General features: G+C 48.4%; 9 protein-coding genes across 9 annotated transcripts; 3 read left to right on the top strand and 6 right to left on the bottom strand.

Annotated features, from left to right (window-relative positions):
• The first annotated feature begins 343 nt into the window (after nucleotides 1-343).
• On the top strand, nucleotides 344-1537 carry BP01DRAFT_361057 (thioredoxin domain-containing protein). The gene has a single exon (XM_025576050.1). It carries the CDS (start codon nucleotides 491-493, stop codon nucleotides 1202-1204), a length of 714 nt encoding a protein of 237 aa, XP_025426646.1. The 5' UTR covers nucleotides 344-490; the 3' UTR covers nucleotides 1205-1537.
• A 629-nt stretch (nucleotides 1538-2166) lies between these two features.
• Nucleotides 2167-3813, bottom strand: BP01DRAFT_377657 (SMI1/KNR4 family protein; the record flags this gene model as incomplete). Its single annotated transcript, XM_025577015.1, has 2 exons — nucleotides 2167-3709; nucleotides 3803-3813. 2 exons carry the CDS (start codon nucleotides 3811-3813, stop codon nucleotides 2167-2169), a joined length of 1554 nt encoding a protein of 517 aa, XP_025426645.1.
• Nucleotides 3814-5797: 1984 nt separating this feature from the next.
• On the bottom strand, nucleotides 5798-6525 carry BP01DRAFT_204193 (uncharacterized protein). Its single transcript, XM_025571050.1, has one exon. The coding sequence runs from the start codon at nucleotides 6311-6313 to the stop codon at nucleotides 5876-5878; it is 438 nt and encodes a 145-aa protein (XP_025426644.1). The 5' UTR covers nucleotides 6314-6525; the 3' UTR covers nucleotides 5798-5875.
• On the bottom strand, nucleotides 6526-8550 carry BP01DRAFT_204197 (proline-rich nuclear receptor coactivator motif-containing protein). Its single transcript, XM_025571051.1, has 2 exons — nucleotides 8478-8550; nucleotides 6526-8401 (listed from the first exon to the last, which is right to left on the bottom strand). The coding sequence occupies exon 2, from the start codon at nucleotides 8137-8139 to the stop codon at nucleotides 6739-6741; it is 1401 nt and encodes a 466-aa protein (XP_025426643.1). The 5' UTR covers nucleotides 8140-8401; nucleotides 8478-8550; the 3' UTR covers nucleotides 6526-6738.
• A 152-nt stretch (nucleotides 8551-8702) lies between these two features.
• Nucleotides 8703-9872, top strand: BP01DRAFT_361055 (SCF ubiquitin ligase complex subunit HRT1). The gene is made up of 5 exons (XM_025576049.1): nucleotides 8703-8795; nucleotides 8910-9219; nucleotides 9281-9359; nucleotides 9421-9491; nucleotides 9547-9872. The coding sequence occupies exons 2-5, from the start codon at nucleotides 9106-9108 to the stop codon at nucleotides 9643-9645; spliced, it is 363 nt and encodes a 120-aa protein (XP_025426642.1). The 5' UTR covers nucleotides 8703-8795; nucleotides 8910-9105; the 3' UTR covers nucleotides 9646-9872.
• On the bottom strand, nucleotides 9759-10367 carry BP01DRAFT_350820 (signal peptidase complex subunit 1). The gene is made up of 3 exons (XM_025573813.1): nucleotides 10282-10367; nucleotides 10154-10213; nucleotides 9759-10079 (listed from the first exon to the last, which is right to left on the bottom strand). Exons 1-3 carry the CDS (start codon nucleotides 10327-10329, stop codon nucleotides 9879-9881), a joined length of 309 nt encoding a protein of 102 aa, XP_025426641.1. The 5' UTR covers nucleotides 10330-10367; the 3' UTR covers nucleotides 9759-9878.
• A 314-nt stretch (nucleotides 10368-10681) lies between these two features.
• Nucleotides 10682-12252, bottom strand: BP01DRAFT_350819 (homoserine kinase). The gene is made up of 3 exons (XM_025573812.1): nucleotides 11656-12252; nucleotides 11280-11578; nucleotides 10682-11192 (listed from the first exon to the last, which is right to left on the bottom strand). Exons 1-3 carry the CDS (start codon nucleotides 12083-12085, stop codon nucleotides 10851-10853), a joined length of 1071 nt encoding a protein of 356 aa, XP_025426640.1. The 5' UTR covers nucleotides 12086-12252; the 3' UTR covers nucleotides 10682-10850.
• Nucleotides 12253-15751: 3499 nt separating this feature from the next.
• Nucleotides 15752-20244, top strand: BP01DRAFT_377652 (magnesium transporter CorA family protein; the record flags this gene model as incomplete). Its single annotated transcript, XM_025577014.1, has 4 exons — nucleotides 15752-17160; nucleotides 17239-17770; nucleotides 18475-19510; nucleotides 19571-20244. 4 exons carry the CDS (start codon nucleotides 15752-15754, stop codon nucleotides 20242-20244), a joined length of 3651 nt encoding a protein of 1216 aa, XP_025426639.1.
• Nucleotides 20245-20602: 358 nt separating this feature from the next.
• BP01DRAFT_361049 (splicing factor ESS-2 family protein) lies at nucleotides 20603-22401 on the bottom strand. Its single transcript, XM_025576048.1, has one exon. It carries the CDS (start codon nucleotides 22304-22306, stop codon nucleotides 20870-20872), a length of 1437 nt encoding a protein of 478 aa, XP_025426638.1. The 5' UTR covers nucleotides 22307-22401; the 3' UTR covers nucleotides 20603-20869.
• Between the last annotated feature and the right edge of the window lie 78 nt (nucleotides 22402-22479).

The following is a 22479-nucleotide window of genomic DNA, read 5'->3' as shown; positions in this document are numbered from 1 at the left end:
ATGGGACCACAATATACGGCATAGATACAAACCGAATACTGCATAACTTTCATTGAGAACAAAAGAAGAAGAAGAAGAAGAAGAAGAAGAAGAAGAAGAAGAAGAATTCATTTGAATATTTTAACTCCTTCGATCACTTCTTATTTCTTTTCCCTCCTCTTATGTACTGGTTTGAAGCATCTGCGCATGCAACATTCAGTACATGTAGAAGTTTAGTATCTTACTCCGTAGTCATTTCGTAGTTGAAGTTAATTACGGTATTTTGATTAGCTAATCAACTAAGTAATGGTAACTAAGTTAAAGTACTGTTAGTAACTACTAATGAATCTCCCTCTGGACATTCAAGAATTAGTAAAGAAAATGGGAAAGGGAGAAATAGGCCCACAATTCCCTCTCTCCTCTCTTTAGTTTCTCTCCTTTCCCACTGCATCGACCTCGAGTGTCCTCTTTGATCAAACTACGTCCGCGGCTTCGCCAGAACCTCAACTCAATGGACCAATACCCCTCCAGAGATCGAGAGGAGTCTGACGACGATGCCCTCCTGGAAGCGTTAGAGAACGAAGACGACTCAACATTCCGCGCGCAGCGAATCGAACAGCTCAATGCTGAGTTTGCCGCAGCCCGAAACAATGCGGTTCAAAGCAGCGCTGCCTCAATCGCGACAGTCGTTGAAGACAATCTTTATCCTACTTTGAAAACCGACTCGAGACTTCTGAATTTCACAACCCAAAGTCATCGATGTGTCATTCACTTCGCACACCCAGATTTCGCGCGCTGCAACACTATGGACGAGCACATTCGAGCGCTGGCTCTTCAACACCACGAGGTGCGCTTTGCGCGGGTCGACGTGCGAGACACCCCGTTTGTCGTAGAGAAGCTCAAGGTCCGCGTCCTTCCCTGTGTCATTGGCTTCAGAGATGGGCTAGCGGTTGAACGTTTGGTGGGATTTGAGGGCCTTGGTGCGGGTGGGCGTGATGGGACAGACGGATTTAGCACGGCGACGCTGGAGAAACGGCTCGTCTGGAAAGAAATTTTGACTCAAACAAGACTGAAAAACATGAGTAATAGTTCAGATTATTCGGATGAAGATAGCGACGACGACACTAGTGGGCGGCAAAATGGAAGGCGGACTATACGGAGCGGTAACTCACGTCTGCGCCGGCTTGGTGATAGCGAGGACGATGATGATGACGATTGGGATTAACATCGAACACACTGTCAATGAACGGGGTGGGTATAACGAAACAATCTTTGACCCCAGGATGAATGATTATGGAAGATATAGGTCCTTGCATAATCACCAAACTTCGTAATCTGAACCAGGCGCTGTGTTGCTGGGATGCCTGTGGCTCTAACCGCATGATGAATGAATGCGCTGGGCGCGCATATCTCTGCTGCGTTAGGCAAAAGCTACGGGAATGTCTCGCGTGATCAGTCAGAAGAGGATGTCAAGAGCTGTCCAAGACAATCGTCAAGTGTAGGCAGTAGGGCATATATTCGGCCTATATTCGAGAGCTCGGCCACCTTGGGACAAGATGAACATGTGTTGCAGACGAATGACCCCCGGTGGCTTCAAAACATTGAGCCTCTAGCCAGAAAGATCCTAGCCAATTTTCATCGTGGGAGTGTGTATCAATGATCCCTGTAAGCGATGCAAACCTTGCCAGATTTACGATACAGATTCCTCATGTCCGTCAGTTGGAATCAGAGGACTGATAGTAGAAGACAGCTATGTGACGGATTGCATATGGATACGGGTACATCATCGTCGTTAAACAAGATGACAGGCATATTTATAGACCGAAGACGACCAAGGAGTCACAGGCTTTATTAGGTGTTGACGGGCTGATAGAGCATGCGCAAACACAATATTCAGGTAGAATGCAGGACAGAGATGATAGCCATTGGTGCCATGGCAAACAACGAGGGGGTTTTATACAATGGGCTCAGAAAAGGATGCAATAGTTCCACCACTGACCAATAGGCGCCTGGTACACTAAGCATGGAAATGAAGTATTTGACAATCCAAAGTGAGATCATCCTTCATGAGTAACGGGGAGAATAAGATGCCCATGATTGACGCGTAGGCATGGGAGGGAAAAAAACGGGTTGGCAGGAATACAACGAACAGAATAGCGCTGCAAAAAGAAACTGAGAAGCCGATGTCTAGATAGTTACATTTTTCATCTCACCTAAAACTTCGGAGTCCAAACCGGTAGCGGAGGGCTGGTCAGACGCCACTTTGCCCGTTTCTGACAGTCTATGTTCAGCCTCGGCTTCCAGAATTCTGTCATTCTCTTCTCCCGAGATTTGGGGCGTAGCCACTTCCATCAAATCCTCTGTCTGTTCATCTTTGAGCGTATGTTCTATATATTCGGCATCCGCTGTGATATGAACGGGACTTGGGGCCTCTTCCGTGACGCGAGCCAGAGGACTTGAGATGCCGAACTGGGTTTTCGGGCTCTGCGTGGAAACGCGATTTGAGAAGCGATGCGGCGACCTGCCCCGTTCTTCACTCGGGGTGGGGCTTCCATAAGGAGATTCTTTGCCAGACTTGCTTCCAGTGCTCAATCCTAGACCGCTAGGAGTCTTGCGGCGAGGTGGTTTCCGGCCATACTTTTGGTCGGTTCTCCAGCGTAATATCTCGAGATAGGGGGGTTCAACATTCTGAGCCTTAAATTCAAGAAGCTTGAGCTCATTGGTTTCCTCGTCCACGTGAACTTTGCCGCTGCAGATATCATCGGCAAACATAGCTAAGAAGGCGGCCCAAGACCGAGCGACCACATACTTGCAGTCATAATCACGACCGAAGAGGATGACCTGACCCCATTTTCCAGCAGGTCCCGGAGCCAGATCAATCGCAATGTGATTGCCTCCCCAGTCGCGAGCCAGAGGAATCCAGGCAGGATGAGCGTATGCTTTCTGAACAGCATTCAAAGGCTGTGAGTCCTGGCGTTCGAGAAGATCCTGTCTCCACATAGGATTTGCAGCTTGTGTAGGCGGTGCGGCGGAGGATGAACTGACGGCTGCTTTGGGAACGGGGTTTACCATCGAGCTGCTCAAGAATTCCTCATTGACTGTCCTCCAGTTCTTCCATTCCTGAACGATCTCCTCACAGTCAAGGAGCATACATCCAAAGATGACACCAGTGGGCAAGCCAGGGCGCTCCTGGCCATCGTGCATCATCAGCGATTCCCGCACTTCGAGTGGCAAGCTGCAATCTAGTTCGTGCTCCAACTCATTGATGTCATTCTGTGTACAGCCCTCACACAGATTATCGAAAAGCTCTTCGTAGTTATGCTCCAGCCATCTGTCAATTTTTCCCCACGAGTGACTGACCGGAGGTGGAGGCGGGGCGCCGTCGTGAAAGCTTTGCATCTGGATCTCCGGGGGTCCATCCACACCAGGGTCGGTTGACTGCCGCTTTTGCGATGACAGTGACCGCATACCAGGAGAATACGGACGATTTGGGGACCCTGTACCCGTAGGGGACCCAGACCAGCCATTTGAGCCTTTGGGATGGTCATCATCGTAAGGAGCGGTTAGATCTGGGCGCGATTCAATGGCACTAGTCGCAATTGACGTGAGTGGCTCATGTCGACTTTGACTGAGAGGCACATGTTTGCCTGATCGGTAGGGCGAGTCGTGCGACGCATGGCGATCATAGGAGGTCATTGTATGCCAAAAAGAGCGCCATGCTGAGCCGATGCTATTCAGATAGTTAGATGGTGGGCTCGCGATTGCAGTCAATTGAGTTGTGAACTTGTGCGCTTTTGTTAACCGCGAGGACTAGATAACTTACACATTAGCCATTGTGGGAGGCGGGGTGATTTAACAGCGAGCCGAACTGCTTGATCGAACAGGTGTTCTCGTCGTTGCCTAGATCAAGAAGGGTGGAGGGTGACCATTGGCTGCGCCTCAAAAGTTGACGCAGAGGCCAAGAGCAAGAGGTCCCCGTAATTCCCGAGGACAGGTAAACAACAGAAGTAATTATGTCCTGCAGGCAGTACCGAGATGGAATGATTTAACGGTGTAAGAGAATCGAGTGTTGAACTGAGAGCTTGTGAGGGAGGAAAGAGACAGGGAAAGAAAGGTTGTAAAAGGGGAGGGTGGGGAAGGGGAAGAGAGTTGAGAGAAAGCGAGAGTTGAGAGAGCGAGAGGGAGGGAGGGAAGAAAGAGAAGAGAAGAGAAGACGACGGAGTGGGAGGGGAAGGCGGCAAGGAAGGGGGAAGAGGGGCGGAGGGAGGGAGAGTAGATGTGAAAGAGGCTCTCTGTCTCTCTCTGTCTGTCTGTCTCTCTTAAGAACAAGAATATTACGATTAAGACAATAACCTCCAAGGAACAAAGCTCTCAACTATATTAATTGGAATTGATTATAGAAGTCAGCGATCGAAGGGTTAGAAAGGAACCAGAAGAAACAAAAACAGAGAAAATCAAGATGAAAGGCAGAAAATGATTAAAGGAGAAGAAAAAGCAAGAAGCAATTCGTAGATACTAGATAGATAAGTTTGGGGGTAGATGAGGAGGAAGAAGAACCAGAAGAAGAAGAAGGTAAAGAAATTATATCAAATCGCATCCTTCTTTGTGAACATGATTCTTGTTAGTTATCTACAATTCGAATAGGCACTTGTCTCCAACTTTCACTTTCACTTCCTTCTCCGCCATGGAGTCTGAGATGATGTACTATCATTACGGTGCAATTGGTTGAAAGTGTATACGCCGTACTCTTTAAATACACTACATGAACAATCATGTGGACTGAATGATTTACCCCCTGGAATGGCGGCGGCATCTGGATCCAGGGACCCAAAACTTATGGCTGGTTGGCATTTTTTTGTCTTTTCTAAGAATATAAACGAAACCTGGGAAGGAAAAACAATTCCTCATGGATGGAATCTTTCTCCTACAATTGAGGATCCTTTTTTGATCTTCCTTCTCTAAATTCTGTCCTTTCCTTCTCCCTCCATCCCTCCTTCCCGTTCTATTCCTTACTCTCGTGCTTGATTCTGCCTTTGTCCTTTTCTTCATGCAGGCTGGAACAACTCCTGAATGCACGTTCAGGGCGAACGAAGCTCGGGATCTAGAGAACGCCACTGCATTTCCGTCTTCTGGTAATGAGTACTATTGAATATCATGGCTGAATTCAGACATCAGACCCTCAATGTGGCGACCGACTCGGTGTTTTATTAAGGTGCCTTGTTATTTACTGCCTCATATACATACTCTCTACTTTCGACTTGCTTTTAGCGACTCAGTCTAGAACCAGTCATACAACGAACCAGTACGTACGACCATCAGCGCGACCATCTCAGCTCTGCTTTCTTGCTGGCCGCGTAATTTCCCGAACGAAGTGGAGAAGAAGCCGAGTGGGTCGTCTGGAGCTGCTCCGTACCATTAACTACGCCGTTAGACTTGGCTTGTCCTTCCGCCTTCTATCTGTGTTCTGGACTCCCTTCCAATCAACATTAATACCACCGTGGTACACAGTATTATATTACCTCAATATAATTCCGTCCTAGGTAAATTTACAAGCAAGCCAATGACCCTTGAAATAGTGGAAAGTCCAGTTACTGGCTTACCTAGTCATTGGCGAAAGGCAACATGTTTATATACCCTCAGACTCATGCAGCTTTTCTCCCTCCTACCTAATAAATTCATCTCTCTCGCTCAACAGCCGCCGTTAGCAGAGATTTCTCGCCCATCTTTCCTCTTTCTCTAACGCAATTCAATGTGCTCGCCAGATGCATGTATGTACAGCAAGCAAGGCTGAGGGTACTCCTTTCAGCCTCCTTCATTGAAACCCGCATCGCTTATGTATAGCATGTTGGTAGTAGATGGGCGGCAAAACTGATGAAGTAAAGAAAGGAAAGTGATATTAAAGACCCATGATTGAGTAGCAGCTCCTTGGTCGCCGCAGGAGACAAGCGTGACGAAGAATGAATGACATGAATGAGAATGACTGCGAACACATATCCGCAAATACCATGGGAAGACATAAATCAACGTAATAGAGACTGTAGAGGTTGTATGCGGTTTTATGTATCAGCAACAAATACCTCCGAGTTGCCTTCAGTGGATATACCTCGGGCCTCATCACAGGTGACCTAGCCAGGGAAGGTAATGTATGACACAGTCCAACCATGATCAGCCTAAATGGGAAGTATGGCGACCAGGAGAGATTAGAAATGAAAAGAAAGCCGTCACAACAAGGGGTGGGTGAAGGAACATGACTTGGAAATGCACCGGCAATATAAACAATGAAGCATACCACGCAGCCATCAAGCCTTGCCGATTCAACGTCTTGGAGAAACATACTTAAGAGGCAACCAGACTCCAGGTTTGATGCAAATGGGGTATAATAGATCCCAGTGAGTCATAGACCTGCCATCAACAACAAGATATTACCAACATAGAAAATGCAGACAACACCAACAAATAGGGCGAACTGAAGAGGATAGCACTGGAACGAAAGTCCTATGGAACATAAAAACAAAAGAAATGACATAGCCGTCAGGCCATTTAATGAATTGGAGTGGTCAAAGACATGACAAACGAGCGCGAGAGAGGCATGCAATGATAAAACATATTCCAGGGCCCGCTCAGAAGCGTGAGCTGAGCTAAATACAACAGATTGAACAGATACTTGCCCTCAAGAATAAGAGCATCAAGGCAGGAAATGATCGGGCTCATTATCGACAGAAGAGTGACAGCTAGCACTTGCATAATACATGGATGTGTTCAAGCGAATGAGCTTCGAATACCACTGGCTGAAACACCCGGGGGCGCATCGAGTTTCAGAATACGTCGCAGATCATCTTCCATCTTCTTTGTATCAATAGACTGCGCTGCCGGACTTACCGAGACCGTGCGTGACACAGACGATTGTTGAGGAGGGGGATAACACAGTGGGTACTGTGCATGCTTAAGTGGAGACCTTGGCTGCCCGTATGTATGAGGTGGAGGGTAGTACGCTTCTCCAGAGGCATTCAATTGATTCCCGGCTTTCGTCGAAAGAACCTCCTTGCGCAGGGGCGAGTATGAAGGCTGGGATTGATAGAAAATGGGTTGTGTTTGTGATGATTGAGGATATAGATCGCCGCCGGGTAAGGCTTGTTTTTTCTCGATTGATATGCCATGCGAGTAAGAAGCAGGCGGCCCTGACATTGTTCTCAATGGAGTCGCAAAATGAGGTACGCTGTGGTAGTGCTCTCCAAAGCCAGCAAATTGATTCTGTGTTGTGGTCGAAGCCGAGGAAGGTTTCTGTGGACGAGGATTGAGCAGCAAGCTCTTCAAAGCCTCGGTCTTGGCCCGTCGTTCATCTTCATCCATACGTCCCGTTGACGGAGACGGCGAGCTTGCTGACCGTAATGCGTCCATACGATCCTTGTACGATGCAGCGAATGGGGGGCCTATAAACGATTGATGGCTTTCGCAACCGTCTACATTATCTGCGAAGAGTCCGCCGCCAGTGCCATTGCTTCTGCGAACAGGGAGGGCTTTCGAATCAGTGTGAGGGGAGGTGATTCTTGTGACCGAATCTGGACTGCGTGGCTGTTGGGTATTTCTGGCTTCGACTGCGGCTTTGAAGAGAAAATCAAGGGGTGTGGATTGGCGCCTTTCGTTCTCAAATACAGGACGCGCTTTAGATTTAGAAGGCGTACTCTCCATTTCCGGACTGGCATCGAAATTGTCGTTGTCAGCATCTAATCCCGATGAAAGGTCCGATTCAGGTAACGACTTAGAGAAAAAGCTTGGGATTGGGAGAGCGGACGGCGCTGGTGACGCATGGAAGGTAGGACCTGCATAGTGCGAGCCATCTTTTGCTTGAGGGGTCGAGGATATATGGGAATGGGAGGAGGTATGACGGTGTCCGTTGGAAGGGACCGGTGAGGCCCTTGATGCATCACGAGGTTTTTTGATGGCGTGCGCATGCTTCTGCTTCTTCTTCGTCGTACTAAGAATGTTGTTCAGGGAGGAGTCGGTGGCGGTTCCGCCGGGGCTCTGATTGCGCGGCGGCGAGGAGGGCGGGGTTGCCAATAAGGCAACCTTCTGGGACAATGGAATGGTGTTTCGTTTCGAATTTCGGCGATTGTTTCGAGGACCTTTCGGCGTTGGAGGCGTGGGTGACTGGACTGGCATCGTGGATTGCCTTCACATAAAGGAACAGCTTCGGAAGTGGAGCAGCAAGAGGAAACGACCCCAGTAATAATATTGGCAACTCGGGTAACGTGAGGGAGGGTTCCGCTGTACTACACAATGTGCTCATCAGCCTGTACGGGAACCGACGCTGAAGTCTCTGGAGATGATGAAGTGAAAATTGTGTGGTGCGATTGTGAACTGTAGCCTAACCAGTTGGTCTTGGCTGGGAGGGTGTGATCCAGAAGGATATGCAAGCTTTCGTCTACAGAGCAGAGTGTGAATCAAGTACAAGGACAGTAGAAAGCAATGAAGCCAGAAATAACCGTAGGCATGCTCACATCTAGACGACCAAGAGGAGATAGAAGAATGAAAGTGTACTGAGAGACTTCATAGGAAGTTCTTGGAGATGGGTTGGGTTCAAGATGACTGTTGAACCGTGGGAAGGGCGGGAAGACGAAAGGCTGGGGTGGGAGGAGCGGGGGTGACGAGTAATGACTCAGCATCCGCTGCCCGCCTTGGTTAACTCCAGTGCCGCAGGTCAAGGATCAGGTAGCAAGCAAATTCAGATTGTTTCCGGTGCAGTACAGTGCGGTTGCTTTTGCTCTGCATATTATTGCTGCCCTCGTCGAGGATTGGTGATCACAAATCATACAAAGGTTGGTCTGTTTTGTTACTAGTGTCCGGGGTATATTCCTTGTATGCCCGGAGGAGTTCATGACATCTCGGGTTAAATGCCTTACCTACACCGCAACAAGATTGACAGGACTTAGTCTACGGTCTACCTAGGCCAAGTACCGCCTGCTCCAACTTACTACCAGCCAACCGATCAACCTACGTAATCCGTCCACCAAGCTGTGCGTCCTCGGCCCAATCCTCTGCAACTCGGGACAACATCCTCTGGTCCTCAATTCTATTATCCAGCTGCTTTTGCAAAAATCATAAGATACGATCCCACCCAGAATCATAATGGCGGATGTGGAGATGAAAGAAGCGACCACGCCTGGCGCCTCTAAGGCGAAGGCTACGCCTAAGGCCACAGATGCCTCCAGTGATGGCAAGAAAAAGTTCGAGGTTAAGAAGGTATTCCGCGTGAAGCCATGCTCGTTTATGATACATGGAAATAACCCAAGTGCTGCTTTAGTGGAACGCTGTGGCTTTGTGGGCTTGGGACATTGTTGTCGACAACTGTGCGATTTGCCGTAACCATATCATGGATCTATGTATTGCTCTCACACTCCTCTCGACGGTGATGTGATGTCGCTGATATGTTATCTCTTTCAGGCATCGAATGTCAGGCAAACCAAGGATCCTCTACAACGGAAGAGTGTACAGTAGCCTGGGGCATTTGTAATGTAAGTATTGTTCGCTATTCCTCGTGGTACAGACACTGATCCCTCTCCTCCCAAGCACGCCTTCCATTTTCACTGTATTTCACGGTGGCTAAAAACTCGCCAAGTCTGTCCTTTGGACAATAGAGACTGGGAATTTCAAAAATATGGTCGGTAGATTCGTGTCTGCTACGATTGGGTCTAGACAGCAGGCTGGCCATGGCCTCACTCGTGCATCCTCTAGACGAGTATGATCGGATTCGGAGGAATAGGGTGGCGTTTGCGGGTATCATTCGCACTTTCAGTAGAGGCTTTCTGAATTCACTTATAATAGGCTTCTCTTGAAGAACTGCGGGCAAGCCGTGATCAGTTCCGGCTATCAGTATGACTTGTAAAGCCCACGGCTAAATCTCATGCAACCTTTACACCGTCTACCGTAACACCTTTAACTCTTGCACCCGCCGTTGTGGGTTTCAACCATCTTTCAGGGCTTTTGTTGTACATGGGCCAGGGCGGAATCACGACCAAACCAGTTGCTGCGGTACCCGCCAACCCAACCCACAGCGTGAGATGAATATCTTGCTGAATGTATCCAACAAAGAAAGCGATAATCTTTCGCGGAATAAGTGTAAGCAGCACAAGTACAGTGAGAGCGACAAGTATACGTTTTGTATGGTTGTACTCACACCCCAGATGATGAGAAGGACTGTAGAAAGAAGTTCTGCCATTTGTTGGCCTTGATAGTCCTGTCAAGGTAGAGCACGACTGGGTCAGTATCCTGGTGTGTTATACCAGTCACATGTATTTCACTTACTATTTGGCCCTCCAAGGCTTCTTGGATAGATGCTAGTAGGTTGTCCATAGCGTTCTCAAGGGGTTGCAATTTGATGGCTGGCAAGTAATGTTCACGGTCGGCTTGTTTTGTTGTGCTCAGACACAGCCCTTCTATGGAGTAAGTTGTGTAGCGACAGCAGCACGAGTTGCATTCGTGGCACTATCTCCACCGCCTTCGGCTCATCGAGGCATTGGTATGTACACGCATAGCTACGTAGTACAGACAAGCAACGGGCGCAAAAACGGTTACAATATTAATCGAACGTTAATGCAAATAAAGCTCTTATTATTTCCGGAGGAGCCTGCATAGCGACACTATATCGAGAACGCCTTTTACAGATATGCAAGGAGATAGAGAGCCTCCTAATATGAGGTTCCGTGGCCAACGTGGAACTATTTTTATTTGCATGCTTTCGCTCAGTAAATCCGAGCAACACCCTCGAGGCTCGGCAAGTAATCATAGCTATAGCGTCTAACTTTGGATCTGAAAATGCTTGTGCATGTTCAAGGGAGGGAAGCATATATGATGTAGCAGAGATAGCACAATCCTCAGTACTGGACTGTGGCGCCAGCTTGGGCAGGCTCGAGCAGCTTCCATTGGCAGGTAATATCGTTGGAAGCAAACCGAGCAATGATACGATCTGCGATCTCCTCAAAGTTCTTAGTTGCTAAAGCCAGAATAGTCGGGCCTGCGCCAGAGAGACATATTCCCAAAAGACCCGGTTGTGTACGAGGATTCATTGACTGAAGGATCTCCGTCAGGCCCGGAATAAGGGTCTGGCGATAAGGTTGGTGAACTTTGTCTTGCATAGCCAAATAAATCATATCGGGATCTGGGGGAGAACTGCCCAACGCGGCAGGAAGCAAGGCGGCGCGTTGGAGATTGTAGACCTATTTGACGTGAGTGATTAGTGCCTGAATACCGCTTTCTAAATACTCGTGCTCCATGTGCGAGAGACAAGGTTTGGGGGGGCTTACCACATCCGCCCTTGAGTAGGTACTAGGCAAGACGCTTCGTGCGTTGGCGGTTGGCACCACGAAGTCGGGGATAATAGCAATGGCCTTGATTTCCTTGGCCCATTGGAACTTCCTGTAGTGACCGATCCCAAGAGGAGGCTCCGGGGGTCTCTTCCCAGTATCAACGCCACCGGCGGGGGCGGGAAGGACTTCGCTAAGAGGGATCTCCTTGCGTGCTACGTCGTCAGGCTTGAGCTCGTTGAGGTAGGTTCCGACAAAACCCCCAAAGAGTGAAGCAGCAACGTTGTCGGGGTGTCGCTCTATAGACACAGTCAACACGAGCCCGCTGCCATGTAGAGCTAGAGCTCCTCTCCACACCACATATGGGCCAACTCACCGATCATCAAGCAGTAATCTAGCATCCGCTCCTTGCTCAGACCCAGGCGGCCTACTTCATTTCCCAGCATTACCCCAGCCACAACTGCAGTGCCCGATGAGCCGAGACCCCGGCCCAGCGGAATTGGGTTTACAATGTGCACATGGGTCTCGGCGGGAAATGCCCTCTGGTCATGGCATCTAAGTACATATAGAGCTACACGGGTGATCAGATTCACTTCCGGGTCCAAGTCAATCTTTTCAACGCTGTTGCTCCGATCCTCGTAAGTGACCACACAATTGAGTGGTTGGTGAGATGGAGCCTTGGAAGTATCAATGGTGACTTGGAGTTCAAGATGAAGGGACAATGCCAGACCGATCACATCAAAACCAGGTCCAATATTGGCGGAGGAGCAGGGAATCTTTAACGAAAACGAAGTAGAAGAGGACATTGTGTCGGAGGGCTCAAGTGAGACCGGGGACTTCAGGAAAAAAGAAAAAAAAAACAAATGGCCCTTAGGACAACTGAGGCGTGAAGGATTTGAGATGAAGTAAAAGTACTCCGTACCTTTGATAAGAGGTGGGTGTGCTCGATCGCTCTTCTCGGTGACTCTTTAATGCTTGGCGGGGGTCAAAAATTGAATAGGGAAAGGACGGATCGGCCGAGGTCGGACCCAGAGTAGAACCATGCATTGGCTAATCAGTGCAATGACTGCAAATGGCATATCTAAACAACTATGGTGACCTACCTTAGTACCTATTACCACTATTGAGTACCTAAATACAACCTATTTATCTACCCTGTACTCTGTTGTTAACTCTTAACATAATCAGACACTGAACCAGCACAACAGCAAACCAGCATTTTCCTGTATAAATACCACTATTGAATTTGCAACTTTATAAAATATTTTCAACTTAGCACTAAATACCAATAAAAGTGATATGGTGGATTATAATAAATCAAGCTAGATAAACTATACTATTAGAGAACTTTAGCTATATTACTTCAGAATATAGTATAGATATATTATTATTTATTGATTTATATAGCTTTGGGAGACTGTAGGTGGTATACTTGTGGCATTCGAACTTCCCCGTTATCGTGGATGCCAACATTTGCCGCTTGTTCGACGTTCCGCCTGGCTTACCGCCCAGGCGGGATTCTTCCCCACTGACGATCCCGAAGATACTCGATTCAATCAACTCTTTCATCAATGACAATATGACTCAACGAACAAGACACTATTACATTACTTATAGTATAAAATATCTAAAATGTCGTATTTCTTTTACTTCAGATATCCATTATCATAAATTTATCTATACTTCTATACAAGGAAATTTTATGACTTATTTGATGTATGTATCTTAAGGGAATGGTGGATTTATAATTTTTATAGTGGTAGTCATAGGAAAACGCCGGTTCCCTTCACACCGGTTCAGTGTCCGAATACGTTAGTTAACTAAGGAGTGCCTACCAAATGTTTAGCTACCCACTAAGGTACAACTATACAGTACCTCCTGCATAGTATAATAATTCAACTCAAGTGCATTCTGTACGACTGCACCAAGCTGAGGCACAGACTGACTACAGTATCTTACAGATGTTTCTATTTTGGTCTCGCATGCTCAGCGAATGAATCAAAATCATCACTTTGATCACGGGAAATCGGACTTGGAAAACGTTGAAAATCTTGCAACCGAGAAATGCCTTGTGGCAGTAGGTAGTGAGTGGCAACTTGAGGACTCCGTACTCGGTTCAGAAGACTGGAAATATGAGTTGAGGGTGCCTGATGTTGTTGGAGAGGGCATCTATGACAGCAGGCAGAGGACTCGGTGACTTTTGCAGCAAGTCCTCCTCTCTAGCTCGTGAAGCATAATTAGTTGGAGATATATGAGTTACTTACCTATTCCTACAGTAAACGGAGGTTGGCAGCTAAATGCCATTAGTTCGATGTATCTGTATTGTGTATGGTAGCTATAATTTATTACTGTACTGTACTTCCAAGCTTCCCTTGTACGATATTGACTATAGACACCGCCCGTATTTCTAGAGACATTGGTATTAAACCACATACAGTATAGTGGCTTTCCTAGCATTACAAGCATGCTCGGTATTTGTATATAAATCTTCTTATAATTATCAGTATATTCTTAATACTGTCTACTGTGTAAGGTGTCGTCTAAGATACTGTTTAACTGACTATCTTGTAATTAGAAGTATAATATTAGTCTCGTCTATATTTAATGCTGCTGGTAGTTCGATAAATAGCGGATTTTTAACTTTATTCTCAGGCTCTAAGCTATCTGAGTTACTGTCTAAATCAAAGAAATCTAAGAAATCTATCTTAAAATCAATGTCAAATCCTGTCATTTCGATGGTATTTTAGTATTTTGGTGTTTTGGTGTTTTTAATAAAGTATAGGGCTAGCGAGCTGTATATAATCAATTCTGCCGGTTTTCCTACTCCGCCTGCATTTGTTTTTGTATGGTAAATGCCTAATCAGATTAGCGGTGCCAAGGCGGACACCTTCCCTTGTTAGGTTTAAGGTCAATGTCTTTAGAATCACGGGCGGTGTCTATAGTCGATATCGCCAACTACTAGAGGTTGTCAGCATACTGGGAAATTCCCAGTTGTGGGGCCCTTCCCATATCAAATTCTGCCGGTATCATTAAATACGGCAGCAATCGGGCTCGAACCGTCTACCTCCTAAATAAAACTTCGCACACCTTGAACCAATCAAAATTATTATAGTGGGGTATACTAACTGTATACGTCGATCGCCTTCGCATTTGGCACGCTATACCCTTTTTGAAGCTGGGAAAGGTTCCACAACTGGGAATTCCCTGTTGGCTGACAACCTCTACTGCCTACCAAGTTAGTGTATGAATCAGTACCGTCCTACCTAGGCAAACCTCCCTCAGGTCTTTTTCCGGCGCCGCAACCCTGTATGGCCTTGTCTGATTTTTCTTCTGTGTACTCTGTACTCCGTAAGGTAATTGAAACATATACCGTGACAGTATCGAGTAACTAGGTACTCCGTAATTATTAAGCAGTGCCACACAGTGGTGTAAGCCCTGTAAGGTTGTGCTATTACAGAAGACAGTCAGTCCTCTTGGTGTCTTTATTGCGCGGAAATCTCTGCCCGTCTCCCACGTTAGATATTCTTACACAAGTCGAACTCAAGACTGGAGAGTCAACTGACTGTTCACCGAACTGTTTTAGTAGGTAAAATAAATCATTGACCCAACTTCGGTCTTGTGCCTCTCCCTCTTTTCCTTCCCCTCCTCCCCCCTTCCCCTACCCCCTCCTCGTCTCTGCTCTCAAGACAAGACTTCAGCTTCAGCACAACCTGCACCATTTTTTATTGACCCTACTGAAGGTTGAGTTTGTGTTTCTCTTACATAGTGTTGTCAGCTCAAGTGGATACCACTTCCGAGTTATCTTCGTCCTCAAGAAAAGTCTGGCTTTGCGGACTCTCCAAGCTTTCCTAATCAGCTTCCCAACAGGTCAAACTCCCTAAGATGATCCATCCCGTATCAGCGCTGATATCAGATTAGGATTTATTCCTCTCCAGGATTGTTCATTGACCTGAACTTCTGGCACTGACCCTTTGTTTCCTTGCCGGATCAATTCTTCGATGTTATCGCTCGAACTTTGAGGTGAACATCAAAGAGTCTTTTCAGAGGACTTGTCTCCGTTTATACTTCTATAACCTCTGGAGCGACAACGCTTCCATTCACTTGATCTCGTCAAGTTGGCGGGCCTTCGCTACAACCAGTCCTCTCTCCTTCACCCTCTTCTAGGCCCTAAATTCAGGGTCTTCTGCGGGGGCGATACCAGACCCCCCTAATACGACTATCCAGCAATCTTGAAGCTGGCACACGGGCGCACATCGGTAATGCCAGGCCCTTCCAACGGGTCTGGCTAATGGATGGAGGAGCATATACTCCTGGGAATTTGTCCATCCTAAATAAAATCTTGCGGTCTTAATCCCAGCGAACAACGTCGGCAATTCAGTAGCCAGGGTCTACATAAGTCTGCTTGCAACGCGCTCTTTACAAAGAAAAACGCTCGATTAATCACGAGACACAGACTGCACGACTCCTTCACAATGTCTGAGTCACCGAAGTCTGAGAAATACATGTTTCTCACCAGATACAGCACTCCCGTTCCCGAACTCGATGACCATCGCTTCCAACTGGATCCGCCTCGCATGGAAGCCACACCTGATGTCCCGCTTAGTCGGCAAGATACTGCACCGCAGGGCTTGCACCCGGAGACTCCTCAACGCCCAGATTTACTCGGCATACAAGATGCGCTTCGAGAAGCCGGGTCCTTTTCACGCGACTTCGAGCAGGCGATTGTCGACGAAGATCGATCTGTTAAAGATCTCACCGCGCTGGGACGCCGTTTCTCTGTTGACCTCACAGGCAATGTCCGACATGGTCGCACTTATAGTCGCACACATCAAGATTACGCTAACCTGTCGCGCGAGTCATCCGTATCAGCTAGATCAACCTCCCCACCCAACTCGGTCGAGGCCTTTGCCGACCCTCGCCGACGGGAGCGGGCGAATACCCTGGAGAGTCACGGAGCGCCTGATCTTGAGGCTATTCTTCAACGTACGGTATCCGGCGGCACGCACCACCGCCGCCCAACGTTCAGCAACGCCAGTGTAATACGGCCGCAGCCTGGGGACGCACAGTTGGAACCTACCGATAATGGCTGTGTGCCGAACTTTGAGCAGCCTGGCAGAATTCCAGTCATTGATTACGAAGAGCTGGAGGAATTTGTCGCGCTCAGCCAGCAAGCAAAACCCACCACAAGCCGACGCAAGCATAGTCTGAGCTCACAGAGCAAGAAGCCACGTATATTTTACGACCTTCGTCCGGGTGTCCATAGTTTTGATAGTGATGGCACGAAACGGTCGTCAAGCGGAGAGTGCTCATCTGAAGAGGTATCGGATTTGTCGCCAGGGAAGAATGAAAAGCTATTCACGCAGGTCTCACATGAGAAAGAATTACTTGAAAATATGAAGAATGAGAATGAGCCTACCCGATTCGGCTTTTTCTCTTCTGAATCCCAGAGCACCGTGCATGCTGCAGAGTTGGGTGACTTAGTCTTGCCTGGAGACTCTTTCCGTGATCTTTTCCAGCTTGGTCCGGAGGGTGGTGTCTGGTGGCTTGACGTTCTGAACCCTACAGAAGATGAAGTGGGTGCCTTATCCAGGGCTTTCTCCATCCATCCCCTGACGACGGAGGACATCTTGACCCAAGAAGCTCGCGAAAAGGTCGAGCTTTTCAAACAGTATTATTTTGTCTGCTTTCGGACATTTTATCAAATGGATAAAACCAGCGAGGAGTTCATGGAGCCCGTCAATTTCTACATGGTCGTGTTCCGCGACGGAGTACTGTCGTTCTCGTTTACTGAGAACCCTCATGCCGCTAACGTTCGGAAGCGAATTGGAAAGCTCCGCGATTATGTGTCGCTTAGCAGTGACTGGATTTGTTATGCGATGATGTGAGTTGAAATCAGCCACGGTGATGATCTATGCTTGTGTAATGACATGTGGTGTTCTAGCGACGATATTGTGGATAGTTTCGGTCCCGTGATTCGCGAAATCGAGATCGAGTCGGAGGCCATCGAAGACCTCGTGTTTATTGCCCGTATGGATGATTTTGAATCGTTCTTACCTCGCATCGGTGGTCTACGCAAGAAGGTCATGAGTTTGATGCGGCTCCTAGGTGGCAAAGCCGATGTTATTCGGGGATTCTCGAAACGCTGCAATGAGCAGTACTCAGTCACCCCTCGCGGTGACATCGGCCTTTATCTAGGCGACATCCAGGACCACGTTGTAACCATGATGTCTAACTTGGCACATTTTGAAAAAATGCTCAGCCGTTCGCACACCAACTATCTTGCGCAGCTGAATGTGACCAACCTAATGCTAGGTAATCATGTTAACAAAGTTCTCAGTAAGGTGACACTCATTGCCACCATGCTTGTTCCCATGAACCTCATCTGCGGTCTTTTTGGCATGAATGTCGAGGTGCCTGGACAACATACAGAGAGCCTCGCGTGGTTCTTCGGGATCATCGGCGTCATTGGTGCTATCATTATCATCAGCGGAGTGGCCGCACGCCGCTACAAGCTTGTGTAAAGCTTCTTACGCCCAGTTTCGCTAATTCGTTGTCCATTGTTCCAATTTTGGGATCATGCTTGTTTCACGTCGACTTTTGCATACCATGTTTGGGCATTAAGCTTTTTGTGTTGCGTGTTGTGTGTCGCTCTTGCTCTTGTTCGCCAAATCAAAAGTGTATTTTAGAGGATGGAGATAAAGATTAAGTTGTACATAATTTCTGGAGATTAATATCTGTATGTATGCAAGTGTATATAAAATATATATATGTATGCGTTTGCCAGCGCAAGCACAAGGCGAGCTGGGCCGGGCGGACGATACAGGCGGGGTGTGGCTCAGGCGCAGCGGGAATTGTGGCGCAGCGGGTCGAGGCGTCGAATGCTCCAGGCAGCCGAGTACCCGATTTGCGCATTACTTCCACTCGATTACTCTCTCCAAAGAAATAAGAATTTCGAGTGACTGAACCGGTTGCTCATCTACTCCCTCATGCCTCGGCTGGCCGCAGCCGTGAGTGAATTGACAGCTCTCTGGATAGGTGATACTTGCATTAACTGCGTCCAGCCATAATGGCTCTGTTGCACAGGTTTGCGATCGCCGATGCGGTTTTTTCTCTGCTCGCTCTCGCCGTGACCTTTGGCGTGGGTTCTGTCTCTGCTGGTGAGACAGAAACATATTCGGCGCATCGGGCTGTCAAGAGCCAAGGAACCATGTTGGTCGACGATGTCGATGCACGGTTTGAATTCCCGTTAGCGTCTTATAATGGGCTGGAGTTCGAAGACGTGATCGATCAAGCTGGAGATCATCGAGGACGAGGGCTGGACTTGGTCCGTCGAGCCCCGGCTGGGGTCTCGTCTCTAGGAAACAACCAGTATCAAGAAGGCACGTTGAGCTTGGGCGAAACGCAGCACTGGTATTTCTCTGCAAATCTCACCTCTGACAATAGCAAAAACGGTACCAGCGATACCTCCTCGGCAAAACGGAGCAACGATTTTAGACAACGCTCTACGGCCGTCTATCTGTCGCTGACAGCCTGCTCCAAACCGAGCTTAAAGATGACGGATGATGCGACCACTTCGACCACCGTGCCACAGCTGCAGGTCTTCGTCTCGCTGTCCGATTCCCTTGAGCAGCCCGGGCCCAATAAAGACAGTGCCGAACAACAAGTCTTCGTCGCGGAGGAAGGCTATCTGGGCACGACGCTGGCAGTAGACGGGAATCTGTACGTCGGCGTGACCGCTCCCAACAATACACACTACTCAGGGTCGTACACATATCAGATCGCGGTATCCACCGATGCTTTCTTTCACAGTGTAGATAACGAGATCCAGCTATTATATCTGGTGGACACAGACACGAAAGCCGCACTTTTTACAACGAAAAATCTCACCGACACAGATATCAACTCTCAGGAAATCAGTATGTGGATGAACAAGACGCCCCCTTATACAATGTTTGCCAACAATCTGAACAACACTGCGGTCTTGGGTCTGGAGCGATCCTTCTGCGCCCTCGAGCGGCTTGCGCAGATCGGTATGAGCGACGTGGAGACAAGTATGACTACACGGGGGAATCCCCATCGACCTAAAGAGCAACTCTATGTAACTGGCCTGAATAGAAGCTCTACCTACCTGGGTATCCTGGCTCAGTATGGTAACTCTACCAGTGCGGGGAACGGTATAATAGGTGGTGGTGGGAAGGTCTGGATGTCGATGAATTTCACGACCAAGGCTGGTGAGCTCGGATTCCGACCCCCTTTTCTTATACGCGGTGCCTGTGCTGATGAAAGGACAGATAATAATTGTGCCGTGGTGTACGGCCTCCCTTTTTGCTCAGAGGTCGCCTATGCCGTGCCCTGGAACTCGTCCACTCAAGTCTCGGCCCTTCGCACATTCTATGATGACCATGCCGCCTCTCTCTACCAAAACTTCAGTTACTCTCTCCAGCAGATCCAATGCAATGCTTCTAACGAAAGCATGTTCTCTCTCGCCGTCTCCTGCGGCAGCTGTGCGGAGGCGTACAAGCAATGGCTTTGCGCTGTAACAATCCCTCGGTGCCAAGATTTCTCAAGTACCGACTCCTTTCTCCAAACTCGCAACGCGGCCCAACCATTTTTGAACGGCACCTCAATCACTAACAGTAGCTTATTGACTGACCCCACGACGAATAAGTCCCGGAACTCGTTGATCGACACTTATATCCGCCCGGGTCCCTATAAGGAGATCCTCCCTTGCCAGGAAGTCTGCCACAACCTCGTTCGTAACTGTCCGTCCGCTCTGGGCTTTAGTTGTCCCGTGGGGCGGTGGTTAAATTCTTCCTATGGGGTCCGGGACCCCAGTGGCGATATCACCTGCAATTACTTGGGAGCTGCGTATTATCTGAATACGGCAACGGGCATTCGACCGTACGCGTGGGACGCTCTTTTTGCTCTAACGAGCTTCTGGACTGCGCTGTGGGCACTTTCGTAGAGATGTTAGATTGTTACCCCACGATGATGGCCGAATGCTGCTGTACTTTTCTTCCTGGTTTTGGCAGTTAGGGGGTGTACGCACGGACTAAGGGCTCGCAGCAAACCAATACCGACACTGTGGGGGATGTATCTCTTGTGTTCTTGAATATTCGGAAATAGATACCCTTTTTGGATTTACCTGCGATGTTACCGCATATGCATTTTTGATGTTAACTTGATGCGGAGCTATATCATATCGTCTATCATTTGTGCAATCCAAGTGTTGTGCTGCCATGACACTCGCTTCACTCGGACAGATGGGTTGTTTTTCTTGGTTCGGCTTACAGGTTCTTAGTTTGCAATGCAGCCTTGATCATACCAGCAAGTGGCGATGAGGAGCAAAGATAAATACAAGAATAGAAAGAAGAGTGGCTACTTGCATCCGTTTGATGGCAAGAACACGCAACAAACTAGATTGGAAACTAAACCCTCGGGGCTTGAGATATACCCCAGCTTTGAATCGCAGACGAATTGACAAAGCTAAATGCAGGACGCCTTCGTGTATATCATGGTATCTAGTCATGGGAAAACGCTCATTAACAAAAACAATAAGCAGATACAAAAGCGAACCACCGCAAGCATCATCATTTGCCTTTCCTAGAAGTTGGTGTCCACATGCTCCTGAGATTAGAGGACGAAGTAGCAAACGAACCACCTGGGCGGGGCGTACTGCCCACTTGATGAAGCAGCTTCTGCGCCGCGGGCGTTAACATCTTGCCTGCTTTAGTCCCGGGAGTAGCTGCACCTGGTGCTCGTCGCCCGAAATCCAATCGCGGACTGCTCGCGAATGTTGGGGTCATCACCACGGGTGATACGGTTCTGCGGCTGAACTTTTCCGCACGTTTTGTCCGTGCCACGTGGTCGACCATACGATGATGAAGATCCTCACGTTTGCGATTTTCCTTAATCTGAAACGGATTTGGAGTTGCATCACTGTTCCCAAGCAGATTGAAACCGTCTGTTATAGAGTCATCGACCCTGGAGGAGGCATGGTCATACTCGGGCTCATCTTCATCCACAAACGCATATCCATTCACTCGAGGCGTTTCGCCGCCAATGTAGCCAGGCTCTGAATTGGTCGGACGAGGAAGTCCAGCGATAGCGTCCTTGATGACCGATATTGATGGCGAAGGTGGAGGTGCAGTCCCAGATGATTGCTGAAGAGTCTCATGTGGAAGACGAGTGTTCTGGTATACCACGCGTTTGGGTGCTGCTCGGGATGCAGCTTCCGCTTTCTGCTGAATTGTCTCGTAGGTGTCTTCAACGGACGAAGGCGCGAACATAAGTGAGTTCTCCGGATATGTCTTCCATGTGTCGGGCTGAGCAGGTCGAGCATCCAAGTCAGTCTTGATTAGTGCTTGTTTGTTCTGGTCTGAACTGCCTCCCTGAGCCTCGATTCGCTTAGCCTCTCGCCGACGGTGCGCAAGTTGTCGTGCGGACGGGATCTTGTTCCCGTTCCATAGCCAGGCATACTTCTCACGATGCTTGGCATTCCTTCTGTCTAATAAATTATTGAAAGATTCGTTGTCTTCGCTGGTATACCTAGCTTGAAACTCTAGTAATCCTAGCCGACTCACATCTGGAGCCTCGGGCTTGGATTCTGCCACTGATATCTGGGTTCCTGGTGGCAAAACAGACGTCGTCGACAGAGGTGTATCCCCGCCCCAACCCATCGGGGTGTCCCCTGGCCTTCCAGTGCCAGTACACTGTGGTGCCATCTTAGTATGACCAGAGCGATCGTGGGTTCTTCCAGGAGTCTTCAATAGGCTGGCAAGTTTCTGACTGGAACTTGCAATCCACTCGACGTTCTGCGATTCCAACGCATCAAGATATTCATGCTTCGCCTGAGCCTCCACCAGGCCAGGAAAGTAATCACGCGCAATGATTTCGGAGAGAGCATTGGTGTAGACGTCTTCGTCGAGGACAGTGGCCGGTCGTTTGATGCGCTTCGGTGGAGGCGGGGGAGGCATCAAGCTGTCGTCGCTTTGACGCTTGCTCAAGGCTCGTGACAATTCCGACATAGTTTTAAACAGTTAAATTCAACCATTTGATTTTTCAAGGAAGATGAGCTGACGGCAAGAAGCAGGCGTGAGACACGATCAGAAATGGATGTGGTGTTGGAGAGACGCATGGGGGGCAATGCTCCGAGATTGTCAGGCAGTATTTGAAACCGCCCGATAAGCGGTGAGTTACA

The sequence above is a fragment of the Aspergillus saccharolyticus genome (assembly GCF_003184585.1).
Source record: "Aspergillus saccharolyticus JOP 1030-1 unplaced genomic scaffold BP01scaffold_62, whole genome shotgun sequence".
In the NCBI taxonomy this organism is placed as follows: Eukaryota; Fungi; Ascomycota; class Eurotiomycetes; order Eurotiales; family Aspergillaceae; genus Aspergillus; species Aspergillus saccharolyticus.
Note: the sequence above shows the minus strand (reverse complement) of the source record. Positions and strands in the feature narration are given on the sequence as shown.

Excerpts from the sequence above, each read along its gene's own strand:
- BP01DRAFT_361057 (XM_025576050.1), top strand. The coding sequence starts at position 491 with ATGGACCAATACCCCTCCAGAGATCGAGAGGAGTCTGACGACGATGCC.
- BP01DRAFT_204193 (XM_025571050.1), bottom strand. The coding sequence starts at position 6,313 with ATGTTTCTCCAAGACGTTGAATCGGCAAGGCTTGATGGCTGCGTGGTA.
- BP01DRAFT_204197 (XM_025571051.1), bottom strand. The coding sequence starts at position 8,139 with ATGCCAGTCCAGTCACCCACGCCTCCAACGCCGAAAGGTCCTCGAAAC.
- BP01DRAFT_361055 (XM_025576049.1), top strand. The coding sequence starts at position 9,106 with ATGGCGGATGTGGAGATGAAAGAAGCGACCACGCCTGGCGCCTCTAAG. Across the intron at positions 9,220-9,280 it reads AAAAGTTCGAGGTTAAGAAG|TGGAACGCTGTGGCTTTGTG; the intron begins GTATTCCGCGTG and ends GTGCTGCTTTAG. Across the intron at positions 9,492-9,546 it reads TAGCCTGGGGCATTTGTAAT|CACGCCTTCCATTTTCACTG; the intron begins GTAAGTATTGTT and ends TCTCCTCCCAAG.
- BP01DRAFT_350820 (XM_025573813.1), bottom strand. The coding sequence starts at position 10,329 with ATGGACAACCTACTAGCATCTATCCAAGAAGCCTTGGAGGGCCAAATA. Across the intron at positions 10,214-10,281 it reads AAGCCTTGGAGGGCCAAATA|GACTATCAAGGCCAACAAAT; the intron begins GTAAGTGAAATA and ends CTACCTTGACAG. Across the intron at positions 10,080-10,153 it reads TCCTTCTCATCATCTGGGGT|ATTATCGCTTTCTTTGTTGG; the intron begins GTGAGTACAACC and ends ATTCCGCGAAAG.
- BP01DRAFT_350819 (XM_025573812.1), bottom strand. The coding sequence starts at position 12,085 with ATGTCCTCTTCTACTTCGTTTTCGTTAAAGATTCCCTGCTCCTCCGCC. Across the intron at positions 11,579-11,655 it reads AGATTACTGCTTGATGATCG|AGCGACACCCCGACAACGTT; the intron begins GTGAGTTGGCCC and ends CTGTGTCTATAG. Across the intron at positions 11,193-11,279 it reads CCTACTCAAGGGCGGATGTG|GTCTACAATCTCCAACGCGC; the intron begins GTAAGCCCCCCC and ends CACGTCAAATAG.
- BP01DRAFT_361049 (XM_025576048.1), bottom strand. The coding sequence starts at position 22,306 with ATGTCGGAATTGTCACGAGCCTTGAGCAAGCGTCAAAGCGACGACAGC.